Source organism: Crotalus tigris, unplaced genomic scaffold, assembly GCF_016545835.1.
Source record: "Crotalus tigris isolate CLP2741 ecotype Arizona unplaced genomic scaffold, ASM1654583v1 scf7180000023598.3388751, whole genome shotgun sequence".
Classification (NCBI taxonomy): Eukaryota; Metazoa; Chordata; class Lepidosauria; order Squamata; family Viperidae; genus Crotalus; species Crotalus tigris.
The window spans coordinates 239224-264843 of record NW_024100068.1 but is presented as its reverse complement, the minus strand read 5'-3'; the positions used below and the strand labels follow the sequence as shown (position 1 = coordinate 264843).

General features: G+C 36.5%; 1 protein-coding gene across 10 annotated transcripts in view; it reads left to right on the top strand.

Annotated features, from left to right (window-relative positions):
- SYNE2 (spectrin repeat containing nuclear envelope protein 2) overlaps positions 1–25620 on the top strand; it is a 224697-nt gene that overhangs the window by 81380 nt on the left and 117697 nt on the right. For 8 of the 10 annotated variants that reach the window (XM_039319483.1, XM_039319485.1, XM_039319484.1 and 5 more), the window contains 15 exons: positions 338–538; positions 1800–1971; positions 2478–2590; positions 3616–3818; positions 4073–4192; positions 4654–4942; positions 7319–7488; positions 8182–8488; positions 8941–9060; positions 10364–10609; positions 11682–11816; positions 18316–18582; positions 21148–21273; positions 21704–21969; positions 22409–24527. In XM_039319483.1, the coding sequence (XP_039175417.1) occupies positions 338–538; positions 1800–1971; positions 2478–2590; positions 3616–3818; positions 4073–4192; positions 4654–4942; positions 7319–7488; positions 8182–8488; positions 8941–9060; positions 10364–10609; positions 11682–11816; positions 18316–18582; positions 21148–21273; positions 21704–21969; positions 22409–24527 (4854 nt within the window). The remainder of the gene's footprint in view (positions 1–337; positions 539–1799; positions 1972–2477; positions 2591–3615; positions 3819–4072; positions 4193–4653; positions 4943–7318; positions 7489–8181; positions 8489–8940; positions 9061–10363; positions 10610–11681; positions 11817–18315; positions 18583–21147; positions 21274–21703; positions 21970–22408; positions 24528–25620) is intronic. The other 2 variants (XM_039319479.1, XM_039319478.1) reach the window with 2 other exon arrangements.

Here is a 25620-nt window from a genome sequence, read left to right as displayed (position 1 = left end):
ATTTAATCCTCTGAAACAAAACTCACTAGATGATAAGATTTTGTGTTGGGGTGAAGGAAACTTTACATTGTAATGTTATCACGTAGATATTGTTACTGGCTATAAGGGAAAAACAGAAAATAATTTGAATATGGAATACCTTTTTCAATAGCAACTAGCTTCAACATTTTAAATAAATCCTGGGTATACCTAAAAATATAAGATGTGTTTATCAATTCTTGCAAAAAGAAGGAAATTGTAATTTAAAAAGAAGGCAGGTATATGTAGCAATATTTCTCTCCAATTTCTACTAAAATAATAAAATTCCTAAATTGGCATCTGTTCTTTTCCTTTTCAGGTTATTAAATCTTCTCTTTTGAACAAAATGGAGCAAATAAGAAAGCATTTACCAAATAGGTCAGTACCCATTGAAATGAATGGCAGTACAACAGAGCTGAAAGGAGACCTTGATCTTGCCAAGACTCAAATCGGAATGACAGAATCGCTTCTGGAAGCTTTATCTCCCTCTGATCCCTTGGAGATTTTTACAAAATTGGAGGTACTTCAGACATATACAACATCATAGAGAAGCATCTTTAGTTTGTTTGGCAATGCAGATGATATTCCACCTGAAGATAACATTTTGAACTGCTCTTACAATGACAGAATGACAGAATTTCAGTGGTTGTTGCAGATATCACAGTATTTTGAGTGGGATCAGAAAATTAGGAACTCCATCATTCTCCTCCATGTGACTTTCCCATACTCCATTCTCCTGCTGCCTTTCACAGCAGTTAAAAGTTATGTCAATATCAATCTCAACCATGATTATGAACCAGGATTCAGAGACTGAGTTTGTACAAAATATTAATCCACAATGGATGGGCATATAAGTTAAAAAAAAAAGCCAGTCTACATAGGCTACATACATACATACTAAGTCATAATAGTGTTATATCATAGTCAGGTTACTGTAACTTAGTCAGCAAGCTTTGGTTTGAAATCCTGCTTAGCAGTATATGTGAACATAATATAACATAATCTGAGGTTTGTAACTAGCTTCAAAAACTTATTAAAAACAACATTGTTTACTTGTCAGCATTGCCAAATTATTACACATGGACATTGGTAATGGTATATTAATATGATTACTATTACTTATGACTGTAAAGAGGTTCAAATTCAGTAGGAATGATGGAGAGCATGTAGGAATAAGCACCCACCTGTTGTCATATCTTTAAATCAAATGTGTCAGATATGCCCCAACTTGGCATAAGAAAGACCCTCGACTCCATTTGATTGAATTGATAGGTTCTTTTGCTAAAGTTAAGTAGTTGCAGCAAAAGTAAAGCTAGATCTGAATATACCCAGACAAAGGTTACATTTTCCCCTTTCCCTTGCCCTCCCCCATTGATCAGTCCATTAGTGTCCAGTAGGATGCCTTTTGGATATTTGGGGAACAGCTCAGATGTTTGGCACCTCTCACTGCAGTTTCACATTCAGTTCCCAGGCCAGGTGTCCTTGGAGGATGGTTCATTCCGGTTCCCTTGCAATTTATGGCTGGCTGGTTCATTCCCCATCCCTCGCAATTTATGGCAGGATACCATTTCCCTGAACTCTGTATGAGCCCAGGAAAAGATGCAAGTTCTTTAAAAAGGTGCTAATAAATGTGATCAGTGTTCCAGATTTGCTTTTTCCCTCTGAATCTGCACGCTACTTTCTAGTCTAAGTAGTGTTGACATTCCAGGATCAAGCTTATCAAAATTATTTCCAGATTGGTTTTCTGTCAACATGTAAATGATATTCCTTTTCTTCTTTAGGAAATACATCAGAAGATTCTTCATCAAAAACAACATGTGAAATTACTTCAGAAAGCGACAGGCTATCTGAACCCGGATGTTATTGAGTTAAATAAGCAGCTGATAAGTATCACTGACTCATTTAATTCAAAAAAACAAAGATTTCAGGATCACTTTACAACTCTCTTAAACTGTGAGTGAAAAGTTATTATTTTTATTTTTCTTAAGTTGTCAATTTCAAGCAGTCCCTGTTTTCTTTAAAAGCAAATTTTAACTGACTTGCTTTGATTTATGCAAAAGTGTTTTGGAACCACAAAGGGGAACAGAATACGATACTTAAACTGTTTAGAAACATTCATAAAGTAACTACTTCTGGTTTTTTATATACTTAAAATATAGTTACTATAATAAGTATATAGTATTATAAATTTGTCACTTAACTTTAAACATAATTGTGTGGAAGGAAAACTGCCCTTTTCAATTAGCTTTAAATATCTATACCTAAATTCTTATTCAGCAATTTCTAATTGTTTTCCTGATTTATATTTTAATTTGCAAAGACTTTTCATCCAATAGCCAAGAGGAGCCCAGCAATAATAGAACTACCGGTAATTGCTTAGATTCAAATAATGAAGTCCTGTGCCTCTTCATCCTACTAATCTTTTTATACTGCATATTTTAAACTGCATCTTCCCACAGACCACTGTAAGCATTTTGATGATTGGTTCAGTAATGTCCAGATCTCCCTGGAAGAGTGTTTTGACTCTTCAGAAACAAAAGAGATGGCAGAAAAGAAAATTAATCAACTAATGGTAAGGCATATGACTGCAAATTCTGTTGACTACTTTCCTTCAGGATTCTTCAGATTTTAAATAAATTAGCCCTGTGTTTAGAAATAGAATAGAATAGAATAGAGCTGGAAGGGACCATGGAGGTCTTCTAGTCCAGCCCTCTGCTCAAGCAGGAGAACCTATACCATTTCAGACATGTGCCTGTCTAGTCTTTTCTTAAAAATCTCCAGTGATTCTGAAGGCAAGCTGTTCCACTGGTTAATTGTCCTCACTGCTAGGAAGTTTCTCCTTAATTCCAGGTTGCTTCTCTCTTTGGTCAGTTTCCAGCCATTGTTTCTTGTCCTGCCCTCTTGTGCTTTGGAGAATAATTTGACCCCTTCTTCTTTGTGGTAGCCCCTTAGATATTTGAATACTGCTATCATGTCACCCTTGTTTCTTCTAGCCAAACCCAAGTCCTGCTACCATTCTTCATATGTCTTAGTCTCCAGGCCTTTGATCATTTTAGTTGCTCTTCTCTGAACCCTTTCCAAAGTCTCAACATCTTTTTGTAGTATGGTGACCAAAATTGATTGCAGTATTCCAGGTGTGGTCTCACTAGGATTTTATAAAGCAATACTAATACCTTGTGTGATCTTGATTCTATGCCTCTGTTTTGAGATAGAAGCCTTTGAAGCCTGTTTTGAGATAGAAGCCTTCTCTTTGGCTATGCCAAGAGAAATGTCAGTGAGAATTTAGTGTTATTGAAAAATCATGCACCAATGTTAAATGAAAAATCAGTTCTGTAGGTGCTGATTAATTGGTTATAATCTATTCAGAAATTGTCACTTATTGCAATAATCAGTGTGAGTCATGGATGGATGGATGGATGGATGGATGGATGGATGGATAGATAGATAGATAGATAGATAGATAGATAGATAGATAGATAGATAGATAGATAGATAGAAAGATAGATAGGCAAACTGTAAAACATATTAAACAACTGCACCAGCTAAAAGATACTGCTGATCTTGGATACATCTCTCATTGTGGTTTTTTTTTTCCAGAGTTTCCTAAATTTTGAAGCCAAAGACAGTGATATTGTTGAGGTGAAGATTGTTCTGAACCAGGTGAAGAACTATTTGCCCAAACCAAACATCCATCAGTTGAGTAACTGGGTGAGGGACCAAGAAGTGGAATTGCAAAGAATAATTTCCAAATGTCAGGCACGAAAAATTGAGCTTCACTTCTTTCTTCAACAGTTTGCTAGGTAAGAAGCCCAGTTGAATTAAGCTTGCCTCATCTATATTGTGATCCAGAGTGATTAGGTGGGCTTTTAAGATCTAGTTCTGAGATTGATGCATTCCTCCTCCTACAGTACTAAATAAGTAAATGTATTAATAGGTAAGCTTGATGAACTAGACTCAAGATTAATTTACTGTACAGATTAAGTATTACTGTTCATGGTTTTTTTTTACAGCTTAACAGGATTTTCTTGTAAGTATTTATTCTATTTCTTTGAAGGCTTGAAAAGGACTTTAAGAGTCTGGAGAAGTGGTTAAGAATTCAAGAAGAAAAATGGCAACAAGTTCAAAAAGAGAAGACAGGACTTGAACATTTTTATCAAATTCTACTCAAACAAAGGTATTTTGTCTAAACTATAGCAGCTCACTTAACTCTGTTCCACTCTTGAGAGCTAGTTTCAAGGGCATGCTCAGGTTTTCTACTGAAAATGTTCCTGTCTAAAAACGTGTTTTCAAAGTTTTGATATTCACAGTTGAACACAAATGTATTATATTTCCCCACATAGGTAAAAGAGTAAATATAATGATTTTGAGTTGTGGTTGTCAATCTCTATCTATTTAAAAAAAAACGACTATTGAATGCAGTGACGAAGCAGAAGAATGCAAAGAGTGTGATTTTAAATGTTGGGTCATCCTGTCTTGATCATTTGGAAAAAAAGTTGATATAAAGTTGTCTTCTATGAAGGTTGATAATTGACTCAATTTGCTCAGTTCTAATAACATTTAACGGATGATATCATGGGTAAAGCATGGGGAATAATGATGACAATTAAACTTCACATAATTGTTTTTCTTTTACAGGGAGTGGTTTGATTCTTTTGATCACCAGGCAAATTATTTGAAAAATTCAGGATTTTTGAATGATGAAGCAGTTCTAGAATCTGCCCATTTTGTCAGTAAATACAAGAGGTTGGTTAATCATGTACAGAAAACCCTTGGAGTTTCTGAGATGTATTGTGTAGAAAGAAAGCATTTTGAAGAACTTGTCAGGAACATGTTTTGCTGGGTGGAAAATCTGAAAAAGCCTATCCTGGAGATGAGTGCTGAAGAATCTGAGCTATCACTGGAAAAAAGGTTGTTCAAAATCCAGGTACCAAGACATACTTGAAGCTCTATATGTTATTAATAAAACAACCATCCAATAATTCTTTGTTTAGTCCTTTCTCATTTCAAAAACTTTTTTAAAAATTGATTGACATTTTTCTTGAATTTTAGTCTTAACCATTCCATGCTCCATTTGAAGCTATTATTTATTTATTTGTCAAAAAAAACCAATAAAAGATTGAATGCATAAGTCACAAAGAAAGTCTGGAGAAAGCAGCAGTCAGTTAATCAATTAAAATATTCCAGAAGAGATAAATCACTTATTCTGAGGCCTGGGATAGAGCCAGGTTTAAAGGTCTACTTAAAAAAAGGCCAGGTGGAGGTGGGCATTTGAATTTCATATTGAATGGTGTTCTGGCAGACCACAATAAGACAGAGAAGCCTACTTCCTGCATCCCAGTAGTTGATATTGTTTAATTGATGGGACCCACAGTGTGCTGGGTATGTTAGAATGTATAGGATAGGCCAAAACCATGGATAAGTAACCCTCAAATAATCAAAGTCATATCTTTATAGGTGATAACCATAACCTTGAACTGCATCCTTAAGCATATTGACAACTAGTACAGCCACAAAGTACAGTGTTATGTGAGCATATAGGCATACCTGGTGCATCAGATAAATTTGTACAAAGGCTGCCTTGGGCATAGTTGCCACCAGCTCCTGCATGCCAGTCCTAAAAGGGGAAGTACAATTACATTCAGGACCAAAGATGGAACCACTCCAAACTCAGAAAATGAAAACAGCCTCAGACACCCAGTCTTGTCAGGCTTGAGCCAAAGCCTGTCCTTCCCCACCAAAGGCCAAACATTTTCCAGACATTGACAGAGGATCTTGACAGCATCACCTGGCCAGACCAGAGTCAAAATGTGTAATTGGGTATCATCAGCACAGTAATAATACTGAATCTGAGGCCAGCAGATAACTTGTCCCTGCAGTTTCATGTAGATGTTAAATAGAAAGCTATCTTTTCTATGTATATACATCATACAATATCTTTGTTTCATCCTCATTCTTGCAACAGTCATTCTTAAATGCATATTTTTTTCTTTCATCTGTATCCTCATCCTTTTTGGTACTTTCCACTACTGTGCATAACATACTTTGCAATATAATTATTGTTATTCTTTTCTGAGCAATTTCCATATTTTATTTTGTGAGTCCACTTTCCATTAATTCTCTCTAAAGACTAATTTAGTCTCTTACAAACACTTGCTTTCCTTCTACTTTTTGATGTTCTTTATTAAATCATTTAAGTTCACAAGGCTACTCAACTCACAATGACTCTTGGCAAAAATATGTCCATAGCCAGAGGGAAGAGAGACATAATAAACATAATCTAGTTCAAATAGGTGTATACCCCACCCTAATCCAGATTAACTCATTTAAGGCTAAGGCATCAAGGCTAACTGAAGGGATAGGAGGGACAGGGCTGCTGAAACTTCCAGAATGATACTGTCCCAGAGTTCAGGCACCACAACAAGGAAGTCATGCTTTCTAGGTTTCATCAGATGGCATTGCTTAATAGATGAGATCAAGAGCATACCCCCTCTGTCCAATCTTACGAGTCAGCATTTTTGTTCAATATCTATTTTCCTCTGAGATCTTGTCTTGGCAACATTGTCAATTAGCGATTTTCCCCACATTTAGAACCCCTTATTCTGTCAGTTTTTCATTATAATCAGTCCATATTTCAGAACCCTTAACTTTTACTAGCACGAATTAAATTAGTGAAATAGCAGAATAGTATTATGGTATTTCAATGTCAAAGCTGTAGAAAGTGAGCAGGCTAAGCACAATGGCGGGGTTGCCAGTTTGGAGCCATTGTGTTCTGCCAAGAGACTCAAGTCCACCCCCCCCCCCTGTAAATTCTGTTGATTCTTATCTGGCACCAATTTGGCTTGACTGTTAGTAGATCAGATTCTTGTGTATAGATAGCCTGTAATAAACAGTGCATTGAATTCAACTCTTGTTCCTGATTACTAGCTCCTGACAAAAGCACTTTATAGGTTTAATAAGCATTTAATCATTTTATATATTTGATTTATTTATTTGCATCCTTTTATTATTTTTACAAATAATTCAAGGCAGCGAACATATCCAACTCATCTTCTTCTTCCTATTTTTTTTTCCATTCCCACTCTCTCCAATATTGGCAATGTCTTCCGATATTTAGGGAGTTACAAAAGAACTGAAAGCAGTTTATTAATTTTCATTGTATGAGGTTTAATTGGAACCACAGTTAATTGATTTTTAAAAAGGCATTGTTTCTCTTGATAGTTTTACATGTTATTTGGCCTGGGTGCTAGGTCAAAGACAGTGAGTAAAATCAATTATCTTCATGTTATTTCTTACAATACAGGAGATTGCTTTGCTGAAAGAGGAGGGCAATGCTAAACTGCAGACTATCATAGCTGTTGGAGAACATTTGAAGTGTGACGATAACAGCAAGAACCTAGCTATTCAACAGATAGTTTCTAATGTCCAAAAGAAGTGGGACTCCACTATTCATCTGGTTATTGGCTGTCTGAGGTAAGTAGCCTAGATTACACCATAAAAATTTCCACTGAGTCGAAAATGCAGCAGAGCCATTCTATAATAACATCATCCAGTGTAAAAGTCCTCCAGAAACTCTCCACTCAGATAATATTGCTGAAATTGGTGGAAAACTGAAGATTTTTGGCTGGAAGCTTTTAACTAATCACTGCAGAAAAATTATAAATATATTTTTTCTTTATTTATATTAAAATATAGCCCATTCCTTTACTGCATAAGGGTTTCTCAAGGCAAATGATGACCATTAAAATTAATAAAAATGAAATTAATTTTAAAAAGAACAAATTTAATTACAAAAAGATCTGGTAAAAAAGGCAAGGACCCCAGAAGTTGATGATTAAATGTATTTTAAGGTTGTATGTGTACTATATCTAGTGCTTTTTTTCTAAAAAAAAAAAAAAAAAGGTGCCGTAACTCACATACATCATACAATCCGCCTTGCCTACCCTACAAGGTTCCATCCAAAAAAGGTGCCGGAACTCCGTTCTGGGTGTTCTATGAGAAAAAAAGCCCTGACTATATCTATTAACTTATTTAGCATTCTACCCTGTTCTTGTGACAAACATGAACTTTTTGCTTTTCAACACTACAATAAGTTTGTCATTTTGTTCTCCTACATATTCAGTGATAAGTTGTTAAACTGATATTGATTTTTTTTTTCCGTCAAAGGGACCAGGAACAACTCCAGCATCAAATGGAACACATGAAGCAGACAGAAGATGCCATCAAAGCGCTATTTTATGAAGTAGAGAAGCAGAAGCAAGGCTTAAATGTTGATATTCATCCCAATTCACAGGAAGTACAAAGTCAGTTAAACAATTATTCTGCACTTCTGAAAGAAATTGAAGGCCTAACGCCTCTCTTAAATGAACTAACAAGACAACGCAGTTCTTTGGAGACTTGCACTAATAAATTGAGTGCAGAATCATTGATGGCTTTACAGCATCTCTACAAATGTCTTCTTAGCCGATTACAGGTTGGCATCATGACAGATTATTGATCTAGAAGATCCAGAATAAAATTCTATTAGTGTATTTTTTGCAATATAAATGTTCATTAGATGTGGGATTAGATTTGATTCAAACAAACAGGTAGGATAGGATGAAATGGACCTAGACCACGTCATTTCAATTACCAGTTGGATATATTTATTTTATTTTATTTATTTATTTGTAAAAGTTTAATTAATTATTAAATTTATATAGCTGCCTAACTCTCACACAGTGATTCTGGGCAGCTATGTAGATTTGTTTAATAAATAAAATATTTGTACATATTTGTAAAATATTTTTTTATTTGTATATGGGTTCAGGAAGATAATATGCTATTTCTATGGAGAAGTCTTAATAGTCTGCAGAAAATACTTATTATATTGGACAACTATCTATGCATGTTGGTTTTGATCTTGAGTTTCTCCTTAAATTGCAGAATACAACAAACCTCTTGGAAGGCTGTGTAGAGGGGCACCAGCAGTGTGAAGAGTTGACAACCCTTTTGATAACTTCCCTAGAAGAGCTGTGGGAGCCTGTGGGTGCAGAGCAAAAACAGGTCAGGAGAAATTTTGTTTCCAGCGAATTTGAAAATGAATAAATTAGAAAGAGTAACAATGTAATAATAATGATAACATATTAAACTTGTGTGCCTCCGAATACTGAGACTCTGAATGGCTCACAAAAAAAATCAAAGAAATTACAATAAAATCCATTACACATAAAAGACAAAAGACAGCAAGCACAATGAAGTGAGGGGGTCTCACTCTCCCTTGCCAAAAACCTTAATGAAGAGCTAAATTCAGAGAGTAAGGAAATTTGGACAACAGTGTTTCCATCCCTGAATAAAAATAATGATTGATAAAACAAGAAACAGAAATATTGAAAATTAGAATTTTATGAACAGCATCTTTTTATTTATGACTGATTGTTGGTGCAGAATTTTTATCAATGTCAAGTGCTTTCTAGATTGCACATGAACAATTAACTGAACAAGGGTAAAAAAAACCTCTTGCTATGTGCTCCATGGCTGCTTTCTTACACAACTGAGTCATCTTACACAACTTATCTAGTAGTCAGATAAGTCAGCTGGGAATCAAGTAAAAGTAATTGATATTCTTTTTAAAGCAGTTTGGTATCAGTCTCTTATGAGCAGCACCAAAGCTCATGTGACCTAATTCATTTCATTGAAGAATATAGATCTGAATGCACGTTCCTTTGGGAGCATGGTGCTTTCTCTTTTACAGACAGTCCTCAACATACGACCCCAAATTTCTGTTGCTAAGCGAGACAGATATTAAGTGAATTTTGCCCCATTTTATGACTTTTCTTGGCAGAGCTATTAAGGGAATCATTGCAGTTGTTAAGTTAGTAGCACAGTTGTTAAGTGAATCTGACTTCCCCATTGACTTTGCTTATCAGAAGGTCACAAAAGGTGATCACATGAGCCTGGGACATTGCTACCGTCATAAACACGAGTCAGTTGCCAAGGGCCTGAATTTTGATCATGTGACCCTGAGAATGCTGCAATGATCATAAATGTCAAAAATGGTCATAAGTCACTTTTTTCAGTTCATTTAGTGAATGGTCACTAAATGAACTGTTGTAAGTCGAGGACTTTATGTATTTAAATTAATATGGATGTCGGTTTCTGTGAAAATCAGAGAACAAGCATGATCTCTGTCAAAGATGTTGTCTTTTGTTTATTTTTCTTTATGAACTATCAAAATACTTTATGAAAAATTTCATGAGTGATTTATCCTAACTATTTTATTCTGTTTGCATATTTATAGAGGGCGATAAGATTATTAACTGCAGATTCTCTGTCATTATTATCTTCTCGCCTTCCTTTTTCACTTAAGATACAGTATGATATTCTTTGTCAAGCTGAAGACAAACTACATGAAGTTGTTGCTCTAATGGGCGCCATCAGATTGGAACAGACATGTACGAAAGATGAGATAGATGCACCCCAACTTAAGCCGAAGCACCTTAAAACAAATTATGGACTTGAGCACGAGGCTGAGGATATCCACAGTGATATACTCAAATATAAAATACTGACCAGAAAGGAGATGGATAATGAAACAACAAACAGAGAGAAACTGGTAATTTCTATTATCCTCTTTGCTCCTCAAGAGATTAGTTGCGTGGAAGAAATTTAGTAATATTTAGTAATATTTTGGGGTTTAGTATTTAGTAATATTCTTAATTGAACTTTATATAAGAAATAAGGAATTCAGCAAAAATCATTTAATATCATTTATTAAAAAAAATAAAATTGTGCTTTATAGGCCTACATGGAGCTTTTATTTTTAATTGAAGTACAGGGTAGTAAATACTGTAGATAAATCTCCCTCTGCAATCTTTAGAGCTGATCAGAAGCAGGCTTTTGTTTAGAAGTCTGGAGTTGTATTAAAAGCAATGCATGCTTAGGTATTTTCTTCTGTGCTAAAAACACAGAAATAAGGCATTGCTGAAGTAAAACACAGATATGTAAGTAGTTTTCAGTGAAATTACAATTACTTAGCAAATGTTGGGATTAAGTGAGTTGCCTCTGCAAAATGGGCATCATAGAAGTCTAATAATAAATAAACTAAATAAAAAAGATGTAATTTACTACTCTGAAAGGTCAGGAGCCAAAAGTGGAAAGTTGCCAGATATAATGCAACATTCTTTTTTTTTTTTACCTTTTTAATCAGACTTGTAGTCATATTCTTTTGACATTTTGAACAATAAACATTATTCAGAGGTTAAAAGTTCTAGATTTTATTAATTTATTAATTTTTCAAACTTATATAGACATTCATTTCACAAAACAAGTGACTCTGGACAGTATACGACATGTTAAAAAATATTCATTCCTTAATAATAACAATTATTAAAAACATTAAAAATGATAGAATACAACTTAAAAAAAGGATAAAGGTATGTTAATAATAACGGAGCTGTCTTACTATATGCCAGTTCTCTGGGCTTCCCAGACCTTGATAGCACATCCAGATCTTGAGAACCTTTAGCTATTATTATCATACCATATTCTGAATATGAATATAATATATATTGTAATATAGTACAAATTCATATAATATGAATGTGAATACGGAGATGACATATAATCTCCAATTTCTTCTGCAATCTTCATTTGACTTAATTATTTAATTTTTCTGTCTTTTGAAGGAAAATTCCTTCAGAGTGAAAAATCCACTGGACAGAGAAGCTCCAGAATTCTTTCCAGAATGGTTGACAAATAAAGTACAATTACCAAGCTCCTTAGCATTTGAATCTGAGGAGAGAGCAGCTGCAGTTACTGGGGTAATCTTTTATTCTCCCTGACAATCTTACTTTCAAACATTTGATAGAATGGTTTTGAAAAGGTGGGTTTGTGCCGTTTCTATAAAATACTGGTTATGTTATGGAATGATGAGACCTGGATTAGTAAGGGATATGACTTTACAGTCACATGTATATTCCTGTTTCTTTCCTTATAACTTTGCTGTTTCTTTATTTTGAAATATCTGGTTTATATATTCCCAGAATATAGCTGATAGATAATAGTAATAGTAATAGTAGTAAAGTTGGAAGGGACCTTGGAGGTCATCTAGTCCAACCCCCTGCTCGGGCAGGAAACCCTACACCATTTCGGACAAATGGCTGTCCAGTCTCTTCTTAAAAACTTCCAGTGTTGGAGCATTTACTGCTTCTGGAGGCAAGCTGTTCCACTGATTAATTGTTCTCACTGTCAGGAAGTTTCTCCTTAGTTCTAGGTTGCTTCTCTCCTTGATTAGTTTCCACCCGTTGCTTCTTGTCCTGCCTTCAGGTGCTTTGGAAAATAGCTTAATTCCCTCTTCTTTATGGCAGCCCCTGAGATATTGGAATACTGCTATCATGTCCCCCCTTGTCCTTCTCTTCGTTAAACTAGACATACCCAATTCTAGCAACCGTTCCTTATATGTTTTAGCCTCCAGTCCCCTAATCATGTTTGTTGCTCTTCTCTGTACTCTTTCTAGAGTCTCAACATCTTTTTTACATCGTGGTGACCAAAACTGGATGCAGTATTCCAAGTGTGGCCTTACCAAGGCATTGAAGAGTGGTATTAATACTTCACGTGATCTTGATTCTATCCCTCTGTTAATGCAGCCTAGCACTGTGTTGGCCTTTTTGGCAGCTGCAGCACACTGCTGGCTCATATTTAAGTGATTGTCTACTAGGACTCCGAGGTCCCTCTCACAGTTACTACTATTGAGCATGGTGCCACCTATGCTGTACTTGTGCATTTGGTTTTTCTTGCCTAAATGTAGAACCTTGCTTTTTTCACCATTGAATTTCATTTTGTTAGTTAGTGCCCAGTGTTCAAGTCTGTCCAGATCCTTCTGTATCTGAAGCCTGTCTTCTGGAGTGTTGGCTATTCCTGCCAGCTTGGTGTCGTCTGCAAATTTGATGAGTTCCCCATCTATCCCTTCATCCAAATCGTTGATGAAGATGTTGAAGAGTACTGGGCCCAGAACAGAGCCCTGGGGCACCCCACTACACACTTCCCTCCATATAGATGCAGTTCCATTGAGGACCACTCGCTGAGTACGGCCGGTCAGCCAGCTACGGATCCATCTGGTGGTGGTTCTGTCTACCCCACATTTTTCTATCTTGTCAAGTAGTAGGTTGTGATCTACTTTATCAAATGCCTTACTGAAGTCCAAGTAAATTATGTCCACAGCATTCCTCTGATCCACTAATTTTGTCACTTGGTCAAAGAATGCAATAAGATTTGTCTGGCATGATCTATTTTTGACAAACCCATGTTGGCTTTTAGTAATGACTTTGTTTGCCTCTAGGTGTTCGTTGATTCATTGTTTGATTATCTTTTCCAGGATCTTTCCAGGTATTGAGGTCAGGCTGATAGGTCTGTAATTTCCTGGATCCATTTTTTTTCCTTTTTTGAGGATGGGAACTACATCAGCTCTTTTCCAGTCCTCTGGTAGTTCCCCTGTGTTCCAGGATCTTTGAAAAATATAGTTCAGTGGCTCCGATTTCACATCTGCCAGTTCCTTGAGAACTCTGGGGTGTAATCCGTCTGGTCCTGGCGATTTGAACTCATCTAGGCTGGACAGGTGCTCACTAACGATTTTCTTGCCTACCTTAACTTGTGTTTCTGTTTTGTTTTTTGTGGCACTATTTTTGATAGGTTGGTCTGTTTTTTCCCTTTGTGTAAAGACAGATGCAAAAAATGAGTTAAATAGTTCTGCTCTCTCCCTGTTGCTTGTCACCTTCTTGCCACTTCCACCCACTAATGGACCAATCATTTCCTTCACTTTTTTCTTGTTTTTTACATGTTGAAAGAAGCTTTTTTTGGTATTTTTGACTTTGGTCGCAAGCCTCAGTTCATTTTGAGCCTTGGCTTTCTTCACTTCATCTTTGCAGGCTCGGGCTATTTGCTGATCTTCTAACTTAGTTATGTTCCCCTCTTTCCACTTTCTATACTTGTCCTTTTTATCTTTCAATTTGTCAGAGAGTTCTTTATGCAGCCATGCTGGTTTCTTTTGAGAGCTGTTATTTTTCCTCTTTGTTGGTATTGTGCTAGAATGTGCTTTTATTATCTCATTTTTCAAAATTTCCCAAGCTTCTTGAGTTGTTTTCCCCTTGAGGATTCTCATCCATGGAATCCTTCCCAAGCCCTCTCTAAGTTTATTGAAATTAGCTCTCTTGAAGTCCAAGACTCTAGTTTGACTGTGTTCTATTGGTTGTGCTTCTATAATGTTGAATTCTCATATTGCATGATCACTTCCTCCCAGGGTTCCTATGGCTCCAACACCGTCTATCATTTCATCTCTGTTAGTGAGAATTAGATCCAAAATGGCTAATCCCCTAGTTCCATTCTCTACTTTTTGGGAGACAAAGTTGTCTGCTAGGTTTGCCAGGAACCTGTTTGATCTTCCACTAGGTGCGGAGTTTGTCTCCCAGTTGATGTCAGGGTAGTTAAAGTCCCCCATTACTATTGTGATGTGCTTCCTACATACCTTAGTTAGCTGACTAGCAAAAGTTCATCTATTTCCTCTGTTTGGTTGGGTGGTCTGTAGTATACACCTATGGCAATGTCATTTCCCCCCCCTTTTATATTGACCCAAATGCATTCAAGACAGTTTTTATCATTGTTGTACTCTATTTCTGTGAAGATGTAGTTATTTCTTATATAGAGAGCAACTCCACCTCCTCTGTTATTTGGTCTGTTTCTTTTAAATAATTTAAATCCCTCTAGCTGTGTGTTCCATGTGTGAGTTTCATCCCACCATGTTTCCGTAATGGCAACAATATCGTATCTGCCCTCATTAACCTGAATTTCTAGTTCACCCTGTTTGCTGTTCATACTTTGTGCATTGGTGGATAAACATTTGAGTCCTTTGTGGGTGGCCCTGTGTTTCCTTTCTACATAACCTGTGTGGTGCCTGAGTTCCCCTATTGTCTTACCACCTATTTTGTTAGTGCACTTTATATGGCACTCGCTATTAGAGGCTTCATTTTGATTGGTAGCAAGGTTGGTATTCTTGTCCACACACACATCTGTGCTACATGCACTGATAGCCCTATAGTTGTTAAATTGCCGGGGACAGGGTTGTTCCGTATCAATTAACTCCCTGTCCCCGCTGTTTAGTTTAAATTTCCCTCCAGAAAATCTGTGAATTTATAGCCGAGTAACTCAGTCCCTTTTTTTGATGGATGCAAACCATCTCTTTTGTACATCTTTTGATTGGACCAGCTACTAATCAGAGAGCAAGCATCATTACAGAAAATGTGCAGCACTCAGACACAATTTAACTGTCCTGAATAACTCCTCTGAAAGTAATAAGTAGGGTTTTCTAATATGTTCTCCAGTCACTTACCTGAATAAAAGTCTGGACAATCCTTTCCTGATACCAAATCCTGCACTCTTCTATAAAATTCTATAGGATATGGACCAATTAGTTTATTCTCCATAGCATATTCATGTATTTATGGACATCTATAAAAGGACGAGCACTGAGTGAATGTGCTTCGAGTCCTTTCTGAAAACATTAGCCCATCTCTTCCATAGCAACAAATTTACCATTGCTGTGCTTTAGGAATTAACCTGCTGCTATCACCTTCTCCTCCCACTCTTCCAGCGGGGAGAAAAATGTCCCACAGATCTTGAGATGAAAGAAGATTGTAACCCTCCACTGCATTTTTTTTCCCAGCAGCAGGAGGGAGAGCAGGTAAACAAGTGACATATGGATTGAGAGACAAACTCATATTCTGAGTTGGTGCCTCCACTGCTGTGATTATTGCCTCTTGCTGTTGCTGAGAAAGGAAGCATCTCAGAGCCATGATAGGTATTATGAGTTTATCATGCCAGCATTTTGTCATCTCTATTGGCTCTTGGCCCTTTTCTGGACCTAGTTCAAAGTGTTGGTTTGATTTTCATATTTCTTCATGGCTTTAGACCATAGTACTAGATGGATCTCTTGTCTCCATGCATGCCTGTCTGTATTTTTGAGATCATAATAAAAAAAACATTCCTGTGGGCTTTCTTAGGACTAATATGCCGCCAGTGTGTTTGGGCAAAGTATGTATGTTCCAGGTCTCTTCTATTAAATGTACCTGGAAAGTGTGCCACCTCTGTGACTGCTCCTGCCCTCTGGAATAAGCATCCTCTCAGAGATACAGATAGCACCCCCTCTCTCCTGGGTTCTCAAAAGCCCTTAAAGGCTGGCTTTGGTCCTAGGCCTAGGATAAATATGTTGCTGAGCTGTTGTGCTGTGGGGTTGTTTTTGCTTTTAACTGTTTTAGTTAGAATTAGTTTTTCTAAGCTACCCAGAATCTGCTGGAGTGATAAATTTAAATAAATAAATAAACAAACATAGGCCACAAAAACTGGATAACCAACAGAAGGCAACAAAGTGATGCAGACAACTCTTAACACCAATTTTTTGCAGTCTAGATGTGTAGCTTGCGTTCCCCACCAAATAAAATGCCCTCTCCTATTTTGTTATGCTTTTGGCACAAGTTAATGTCTTATCCAGGGGAGTTAAAAAATTTTTGGCAGCAAGCCCATAGTCTTTAGATAAGCAGGAATATGCAAAGTATAATTGGGGAAACTAAAGCAGAGTGAAAGTTTACAAATGCAAAGCTGTTCATGATTGAGACCTTCATGATTCTTCTGGTAGTGGTCAAGCTATATAATCCATAATACTATCTATATAAATTGATGAAATAAATTCAAGAGGTAGGCAAGCAAAGTAGTTATAGGATAGTTGCAGCTGACAAGACACAGTAGAAAAATACTCAGAACTAAGATAAACAGTACAAGAACCATCAGCATTGGATAATGACTTTGCTTATATCTGCCATACTGGGTGTTTTTCCTCAGGTTCAACTTGTGAAAAGCTGAACAATCCTGCTCCTTCTCTGGGAACTCTGTCAAATCCATGGGAATACTGTGTTAAAGATGCTTCATACCATAGGGCCAATGTCACTATTGTACATTTGTTACAGAATAATAGAGTTGGAAGGGACCTTGGAGGTCTTCTAGTCCAATTCCCTGTTTAGGCAGGAAACCCTATACCATTTTAGACAAATGGTTGTCCAATATCTTCTTCAAAACTTCCAGTGTTGGAGCATTCACAAATTCTGGAAGCAAGTTGTTCCACTGATTAATTGTTCTAACAGTCAGGAAATTTCTCCTTAGTTCTAGGTTGCTTCTGTCCTTGATTAGTATCCATCCATTGCTTCTTGTCCTGCCCTCAGGACAAGAATAGCTTTGGAGAATAGCTTGACTCCCTCTTCTTTGTGAGAGATATTGGAACACTGCTATCATGTCACCTGAGATATTGGAACACTGCTATCATGTCACCCCTCATCCTCCTTTTCATTAAATTAGACATACCCAATTCCAGCAACCATTCTACATGTTGCAAACATCAGTTGTATTATACTGTCTGCTGCATTCTCTTTCTCTACTCCTGTGATACCCAGTAGGGTATTAGGAGCTGCTGCATGTCCGCTTCGTTCAACTATTGCTGCTTGCTCCAATGGAAGTGGATGCAGCTAGGACCAAAGGAACCTTATCGACCAATGGAACAAATGCAGCTATCTTTTACAGAGTCAGAGCATAGGAACCTAGACAGCTCCCTGGTACAATGCCAGAACATTAACATAACTAACTTGCATTGTCTATACAAACTGTTAGTTAGTGCCTATGGTTTCAAGCATAAGCCTTTCCCAGTCTAATTAAAAGATGTCAAGGACTCAGGCTAGCCATTCTGTATGTGCCATTTTCTATATTATATTACAAAACTAGCCCACTTTCTGATAGAAAACAGCTTTGTAGACAAAGATGTTTTCTATGCTGTCACACTGAACAGTGTGGCCTTAAGTGATCTGAGCTTTCCTCATGGATACTTTCTCCAACTGCAGCAAAAATACTTAACTGCAGAGAAAGACAAGCCAATAGCCCTTTTGTATGTCAAGCTGCTTCGTGGTGTAGAGAGTAAACAGACTGAATCTGGTTAGTAGGGACCCATTTCCTCAGAATTATAAGATTACTGCAATAGAAGAGGAAAACTTTTAGGCCAATTAATTTTATCAGAGCTTTGAGCAACCTTCTCCATCCTCATAATATTGTTCCTTGGTGAGAGGTCTGTACAGATGTGCTTTTCTCTGACCTTTACCACCCCTTTATTCTATTATTTTTTCACTATCTTTCCATTAAGAAAGCAATTGACATTTCCGTACCTGCTGTCCCGAGAAGGTTATGATTTTTCTCTCTTCCCCCTCCTTTCTCCTTCATTCTACTTCTATTTAGCAGGAATTGAAAGGCAATTTGATGGAAGCCCACAATTTCCAAAGTTCAGCAAGTCAGTGTGCAAAGCAGTGGCAGAAATCAGAGCAAATACTGGCGGATGATTATCCCAATGAATCTCCACAACAGCAGCATGGTTATCAAAAGAAATTGCAAGCAACATGTGCCTGGCCAGAAATGCCTCAAACCATTTTGCCATTAATGAATGGAAAAGTAATAGAGGCTGACCCTACTTCCTTGTCCATTATACATCCATCTCCGGAAAGCAAGGTAATAATCTTTGTTGTTGCACAACTTCATTGAAGGACTTTGTTAAGTGCTATTCTTGTGCACTGCTAGCTCTTCATCCAGGATAGCCATTAATCCACAATTCAATCAATTTCACCCTTTCTCTTTTCATTTTCCAATAGTGGAGGGTGGGCCACTGGTCCAGGAATATTGGTTCATATGACACCGAGTAGGATAAACGTCTCCTTACTGTTAATTCCTTCTAAAATAAGATTTGGCTTTTGAAAGGATGCTTGTTTTTCTCAGTTTCACATGTGCATTTTGAGGTCTTTATTTGACACACACAGAGAGAGATTTAAAAACTACAATTGAGAAAGAAAAACAGGAAAAAAATGTGAAAAAAGAAAGAACCAATAAGTGAATAGTAGAGAGGTCTACAGTATTATAAACCTGAATGGTCAAGTAAAATATCAAAATAATATAACGTTTGTTCCTCATATTTATGTATCTTACTACATTTTAAAATTTTAGTTCTTTATCAAAATCAAATTAATATGCAATTAAGGTAATAGTCAGGTTTAATAATATTTAACAAGAAAATGGTAGGTTGAAATGAAGATTAAACTTTTAGAATTTATTTTATTCTATTATAAAGTATTTACCAAATTTGGAGGGGTTTAAATGGAAAAATGCTCTGATTTGATTAGGGCATTTCCAATAATTTTTTGAAGAATAAATCGTCTATTTTGGCAATTAATACTGGTGTAATATACCACTGATGAAGTATTTATTTACTTACTTATTCAATTAATTGCTTGATGTAATCGCCATCTCTAAATGTCAACCTTGTATAGTAAACACAAGAGTAAAAACCAAAGGAAAAGCTCCAAACAGCAATGAACAAGCATATTATATTAATTTACTTGAAGTGCAGTATTCATCATAAACCTAATATTTTTCTTCCATTGAAATTCCCATTGCTGTACTGTTTCCTCAACATGGTGCCCTGTTTATATTTTAGGCCTTGGTACCTTGTCTCTGTTCAGCAAGGTATAGACATTCCAGGTTCCAAAAATAATTTTTTTTCTTTTTTCTTGATTCTTGACCGCTAAGGTGATCTTCTAAACACAGTTAATTAGCCAGATGTTGTGGGGCAGGCAGCGTTTAGGGTACTTTTTCTAACCCCCTTCTTCATGTGAGGGTGGGCAGTTCTCTCCTAAAAGAGTTGTCTAGTCACCTTGGATGTGGTCAAACATCATTGATGCCCCACATAGAGACCTGAATGTCCGCTGTCCAAGGGTTGCCCACATGAAGGTTTATAATGATCATCTACATCTGTTGCTTCACTACTCCATCATCTCAGGACTCAACAAATTAGGTTTGGACTGAGAGGATTTGCACATGAGTTGCAGCAGAAGATGAACCGCACAATAGAAATCTGTGTGATGGAGTTTACTCAGAACAGACATTGCATGGGGGCAGTCCCACTCTCTAAGCAGAAGAGACTTTAATTCAATGGCCTAGAGAAAGGTTATGGCTGGAGACTTCTCCTGCTGCAGTGGATGACCAGAATGTTTTGTCTTGTCACAATCTTCACACACCACAATGCCTGTTGGGCCTCAGTCTCCTCCATTCTGGAGCCTTTTTTTACAAAAATCCCTTATCTCACTGAGAGTCAAAGACCCAACAGCTATCCTCACCTGATTTAGCCTGTCTGCTGAGATGGTTTACCAGGGTGAGGCCATTGTACAAGTTACAGCTACTTGGAGCCACAGGTGAGAGCTGAGTGCCAGGTGGGGACCAAAGGTGAACAAACAGCCCTAAAAAAGACATGGCAGGACCTTCCACTAGAGGTACTACCCTTCCATGAGCACCCCATGCACTCCTTGGCTAACTAACTTTGCATCAGTATTGTTTCTAAAATACTGTATCAGCAATATATTAGGTATGTTTTAAGCTACGGCTTTGATTAATATAATTATTAATATATTAATAGGAAAACCGTACATGTATATTGCAGAATTTCACAATTTTTTTCTTCCTTTTTATTGTTATGTTGTTCTTGTCATCTGATCTTGGCTTTTAATTTCTATTATAAATGCATTGTTGTTGTTATAGGACTGAACCAGAAACTTTTTTCTTTTTTGTAACTATGTGAGCTCTTTTGAGGAATCTTAGTTAAAAACACAAAATGAAACCTGGCAGCTTAGTACCTGGGAGCATGTTGCTTTTGCCCAATTCACTTGGGCAAAATAGGATTATGGACCTTAAGCAGCTCTTTTTTCCGTTGATCTCAGAGTTATAAATGTTATGCTTCCTTGGGCTAGTTAAGGGACTCCACAACTTCCTTGTTCCAGATTATGAAGAATGTCTGGAAGACATGATAATCTGGCATAAAATTAGACCAACATGATTCTGACAGACTCTAGGAATTTGGGCAGAAAATTACTACAGTAATAATAACCAGAACAATGAATAAAGTGGAGAGGATGTGTCAAGCAAGATTTGTACTTGATACCTTTTTTTCTTCAATTAAATAATCTGGATGATTTATATAGGAGTAATTAGTTGTTCCATAGATTACAATTACCTGTTTGGATTTCCCAGCAGAGTTATCCTGAAGACCAAGCAATTGCTGAGTATACTGAGATGGAACAAAACCTCAACAAAGTGAAAATCTGGACTGCAGAGTTAGATATTGTATTAATGAAAGATCAACTGAGAGAAATAGAGGTATGGAAACAATACATTCATTGGCATGGCTATAAGCACTCTGTTAGTCTCTATCATATTCTTATCCTCCCACTCATTTGCTCTGGCACATGAGACCCTCATAGCTATTTCTGGGTAGTGCAATCTCATGCCATTGGATACATGAACATTTTAACAACATGAAGAGGATAATAACACAAATGGTTCCCACCAGTTGCATCCTTCTGCCTAAAATAGCATAGGAGGAGCTTCTGTGAGTGACCTCACCTATAATAGTGCTTAAAAGTCTGTGAACCTAGATGTGGACTTTTGGGAAGAATTTGACCATTTGTAGTTAAAAAGCATGGTAAATCGATATTTAATTTGATTCAGAAAGACATACAAATGAAAACAATCCCTTCAAAAACAAACAAGACAAGCCTCACCTACCCCCTCTGATTTTCTTTGATAGGATTTGTATCTGCAGCTAGAAAAGAAGAAAGCTCAAGCTTTGTCAGTGTGGCCAGAACATTCAACTGTGGTGGAAGGAAGTGAGCCAGACCAGCAGGATGCCTGCAATGTTACCTCTTCCAGTTGGGACAGACTCCTGCAAGAATTAATAACTGTTAAAGAGGCCAAGCAGAATCAGTTTAATTTACTCAATCGCTACCATGAATGTCTTGCTACTGTTCAGTCTTCAATGAAACATTTCTTAGCAGAAAAAGAAAACATATATACGTAAGTTCCTGGACCAGGTTTCTTCATCAGTTGGATCTGATATAATTGTTATACAAGAGATGAACCTTTGTCATTTCTTTTGTAATTTGTTACATCCCAAAAGGCTTGGAATAATATGGTTTATACACAATGCTGAGCCATAAATATTTGAACCATCTTATTATGGCTTAGTAAATTAACTTAAGACAGGAATGAATAAGCATTGTAGTTGCAACAATTATTGCTATGGTATTATTTATATATAATATCACTCCTTTGAATGATTCTGATTATATTTAAACACGTACATATTCAAACCTAGTAATCCAAAGTATGGTGGACCTTCAATGAAATTTACTATATATGACATATGGTTCAATATACCTGATTACTGATTGCATGTTGATTAAATTGACTTTACAAAAAATTAAAGCTAGTTGTACCTATTTTTCTATTGCAGAAGGGGACCTATGGAAGACATAGTTCTTCTAGAGAATTTGAATAAATTGTTGGCTTCTGTACAAAATGAAAATAGTCTTTTAAACAAGCTGAAAACTGAGCAAGAAAATCTATCTAGACATCTATCCATTCTGGACAGAGAATTAATACAAAACCAGGTGTATCAAGCTGAGCAGTGGTGGAAACAAATGGGGGACTGCCTTCAAAGGAAACAGTTCTGTGTTGCAGCAGAAGTGGACGAGTTTAAGCTTTTCATGGACAAAGCACAGGAACTCCAAAGATGTCTGCAACAGCAACATGATTTGCAAACAGGCCTGAGTACTCTTGGTACAGAAGAGCACTCATGCCCTATTTTGATTCTTTTAGAACTGCGCATCCTTAAACAAAACATTTCTTTGTTAAAAAGAAATGCAGAAGTACAGATGAAAAGAATGTGGAGCAGTCCAGGAAAAATAGCCTTAGAGAACACAGTAAATGGACTTCAGAGCCAAGTAGAAGAACTGGAGCAAATGACTGCTAAAGAGAACGTCCAGATATCTGACAGTCATTCCCAGACATATGAAATAAGAAAAGAGATAGAAGATGCCATTTTGGGGAACAAATTTTTAATGCACTATCTTGATGAAAGGGCAGCACTTTTTCCAGATGATCTTCTCTCACAAATTAAACGTTGTAAGGCAGTAATCAGTGATGCTAAAGAAAAAGAGCCAATTTTTATAAGGCTAGCAGATGAAGCCCAGCATGTTGCTTCTCATATGCCATCAAAGGAGGATTCTACACTTAGCATCCTTGCACATAAGTTGCAAACTGGTTACCAATTCCTTATTTTGAAATCATCTCAGAAGTTACAGCAGCTGGAATCTCAGCTTGGAAAAAGAAAAACACTTTTTGCAAATATAGAGAAATTTGAAGCACAACTTCAGAAGATCATGACAATGTCTATCTTAGATGTTGATAAAACAAACATAAAGTCTGAGTTTGACCACATGCAGAATCTTTTAGAAAAAACTCCCAAGAAGTTTCAGTATATGGAAGCCCTTGTAGATGCAAATTGCAACAATTCATCTGAAGGATTAAATGCTTTTGAGCAACTGTTTTTAAATGATTGTTGGAGAAGTCTGAGAAATAGAGCAAACAGGGTCCATAGGGTAATTCAAATTAAGGGTCGTTTAGTACAACACAAAATGGGTGCCTATAAAAAATTCTCAGAAGAGATAAGGGCCTTGCAGCAGGATCTTAGCAATCTTCATTTTGATGAGCTGGAACTAAGTCCAGAGGAATTACTGTCTAAGAATCAAGAGATAAAAGATAAACTGAATATGTTCAAAGAGAGAATTTTAGCCATCCAGTCACGTTTATCACACTTGGACCAATACCAAGAGATTTGGAAATGGCTGGATCTGAAATGGGATACATCACTACTTGATGAAATGAAAGATCAATTCTACAAAGCAAAGGATAACCTTGAGAAGAAAAGTAAATGCTTGAAGAATTTATTTGCAGAATATGACAGGCATCAGATAGTCCTAAGTGAGATTGAGGCTATAATATCTAGTATTCAGAAAGAGTGTAGTGATTTAAAAGCTCTTACTAGTTCAACTTCTGAAGCCAGTCTGATATCAGGAAAAAAATTGATGTGGAGAGTTGAACATGCCAAATATATAACTCAGGAAGCATTCAAGCTATTCAAGAAAAATAAGACATTTAGTGCCTCTCTCAAAAAGGCCAACATGCAGCAAATAAAGACCTTAGATACAAAAATAGATGGGCTGGAACAAACGATCCATTCTATGATAGTAGCTAATCAAGAAATATGCAAGTACAAACAAGGTTTCCAGAGTAAGCTGGGCCACAGCTTGAGGACTTTAAAGCAGATTCAGTCTGAGCTCCAGCAGCCTGTCCTACTTGACTTGAAAATTCAAATGATTCCCTATGAAATGATGTATTGCAAAGTGCTTAAAGGTGCTACAGAGGCAGAAATTCATGTTGCTGAAGATATAATAACTAAAGAGAAATCATCTACAAAACAAGCATGTCTCCATTCTGAGAGTTTAGATAAAGAAATAGAGGAATTCCAAAATCTGAAAATACAACTGAAAGCAGACTTTGCTAAACATACGGTAAGTACACCTGACAGTTTTGTTTCTTTATAAACAACTTTGCAATCTCTGGTTGCTTCCACATAAGGATTAAATATGAAATATGATGGTTTCTTCATCTATATTTTACATGATATGCATTTAACAGTTTTTACTTCTAGATCTTGTAAGTTCTCTCCTCCCTCCCTCTCTCTCTCCCCCCTCCCCCCTCCCTCCCTCCCTCAAGATAGATTAATAATGCCACAATTGAACTTGCATCGTGACTTATATTTAAGTTATACTGAAAGAAATTGAAATTTTGTAAAAGACTTGTGATATTACTAAAACAATTAGAAGGAATTTGTAATTTAATGTAATAAAATGTCCTGTGGAATCCTTGGAACTCTCTGAGCTTGGTTGTTTCCTTGCAGATGTTTTATTACCCAACTAAGTAACATCTCAGTGCTGAGTATTGCATTACATTGCAGTATAAAATGTCCATTATTAAAAGCTTATATTTTTGACAATGCTTGCATTTTTGACAATGATTGTAGTGACTATCTTGATACTTCTCAATGCTTTTACTCTGACATAGATACAGTAACAAAATATTCATATCCATGACTGGACTGGCTTCTTTTCTATGACCCTGCCAGCTTATTGAGATTAATAATAATAATAATAATAATAATAATAATAATAATAATAATAATAATAATAATAATTATTATTATTATTATTAAGGTAGATAGGTAGACAAAATGCCAAATCCAGTCTGAACATCTGGCTGACTGTGCGATGATCCATAATAATAATATAATAATAAAGTTGGAAGGGACCTTGGAGGTCATCTAATCTAACCCCCTGCTCAGGCAGGAAACCCTATACCATTTCAGACAAATGGCTGTCCAGTCTCTTGTTAAAAACTTCCATTGTTGGAGCATTTACTGCTTCTGGAGGCAGGTTGTTCCACTGGTTAATTGTTTGATGTATTTATAGAAGATGATAGCTGTTATGGACAAGTCCATTTGCCATTTGGCACTTGACTTTGGAATGTCTTTCTCACTGCCAGTCTCCAAAAATTTTGGGACACATGAACATTTTTATTTAGAATAATATGTGATGGTTATTAATA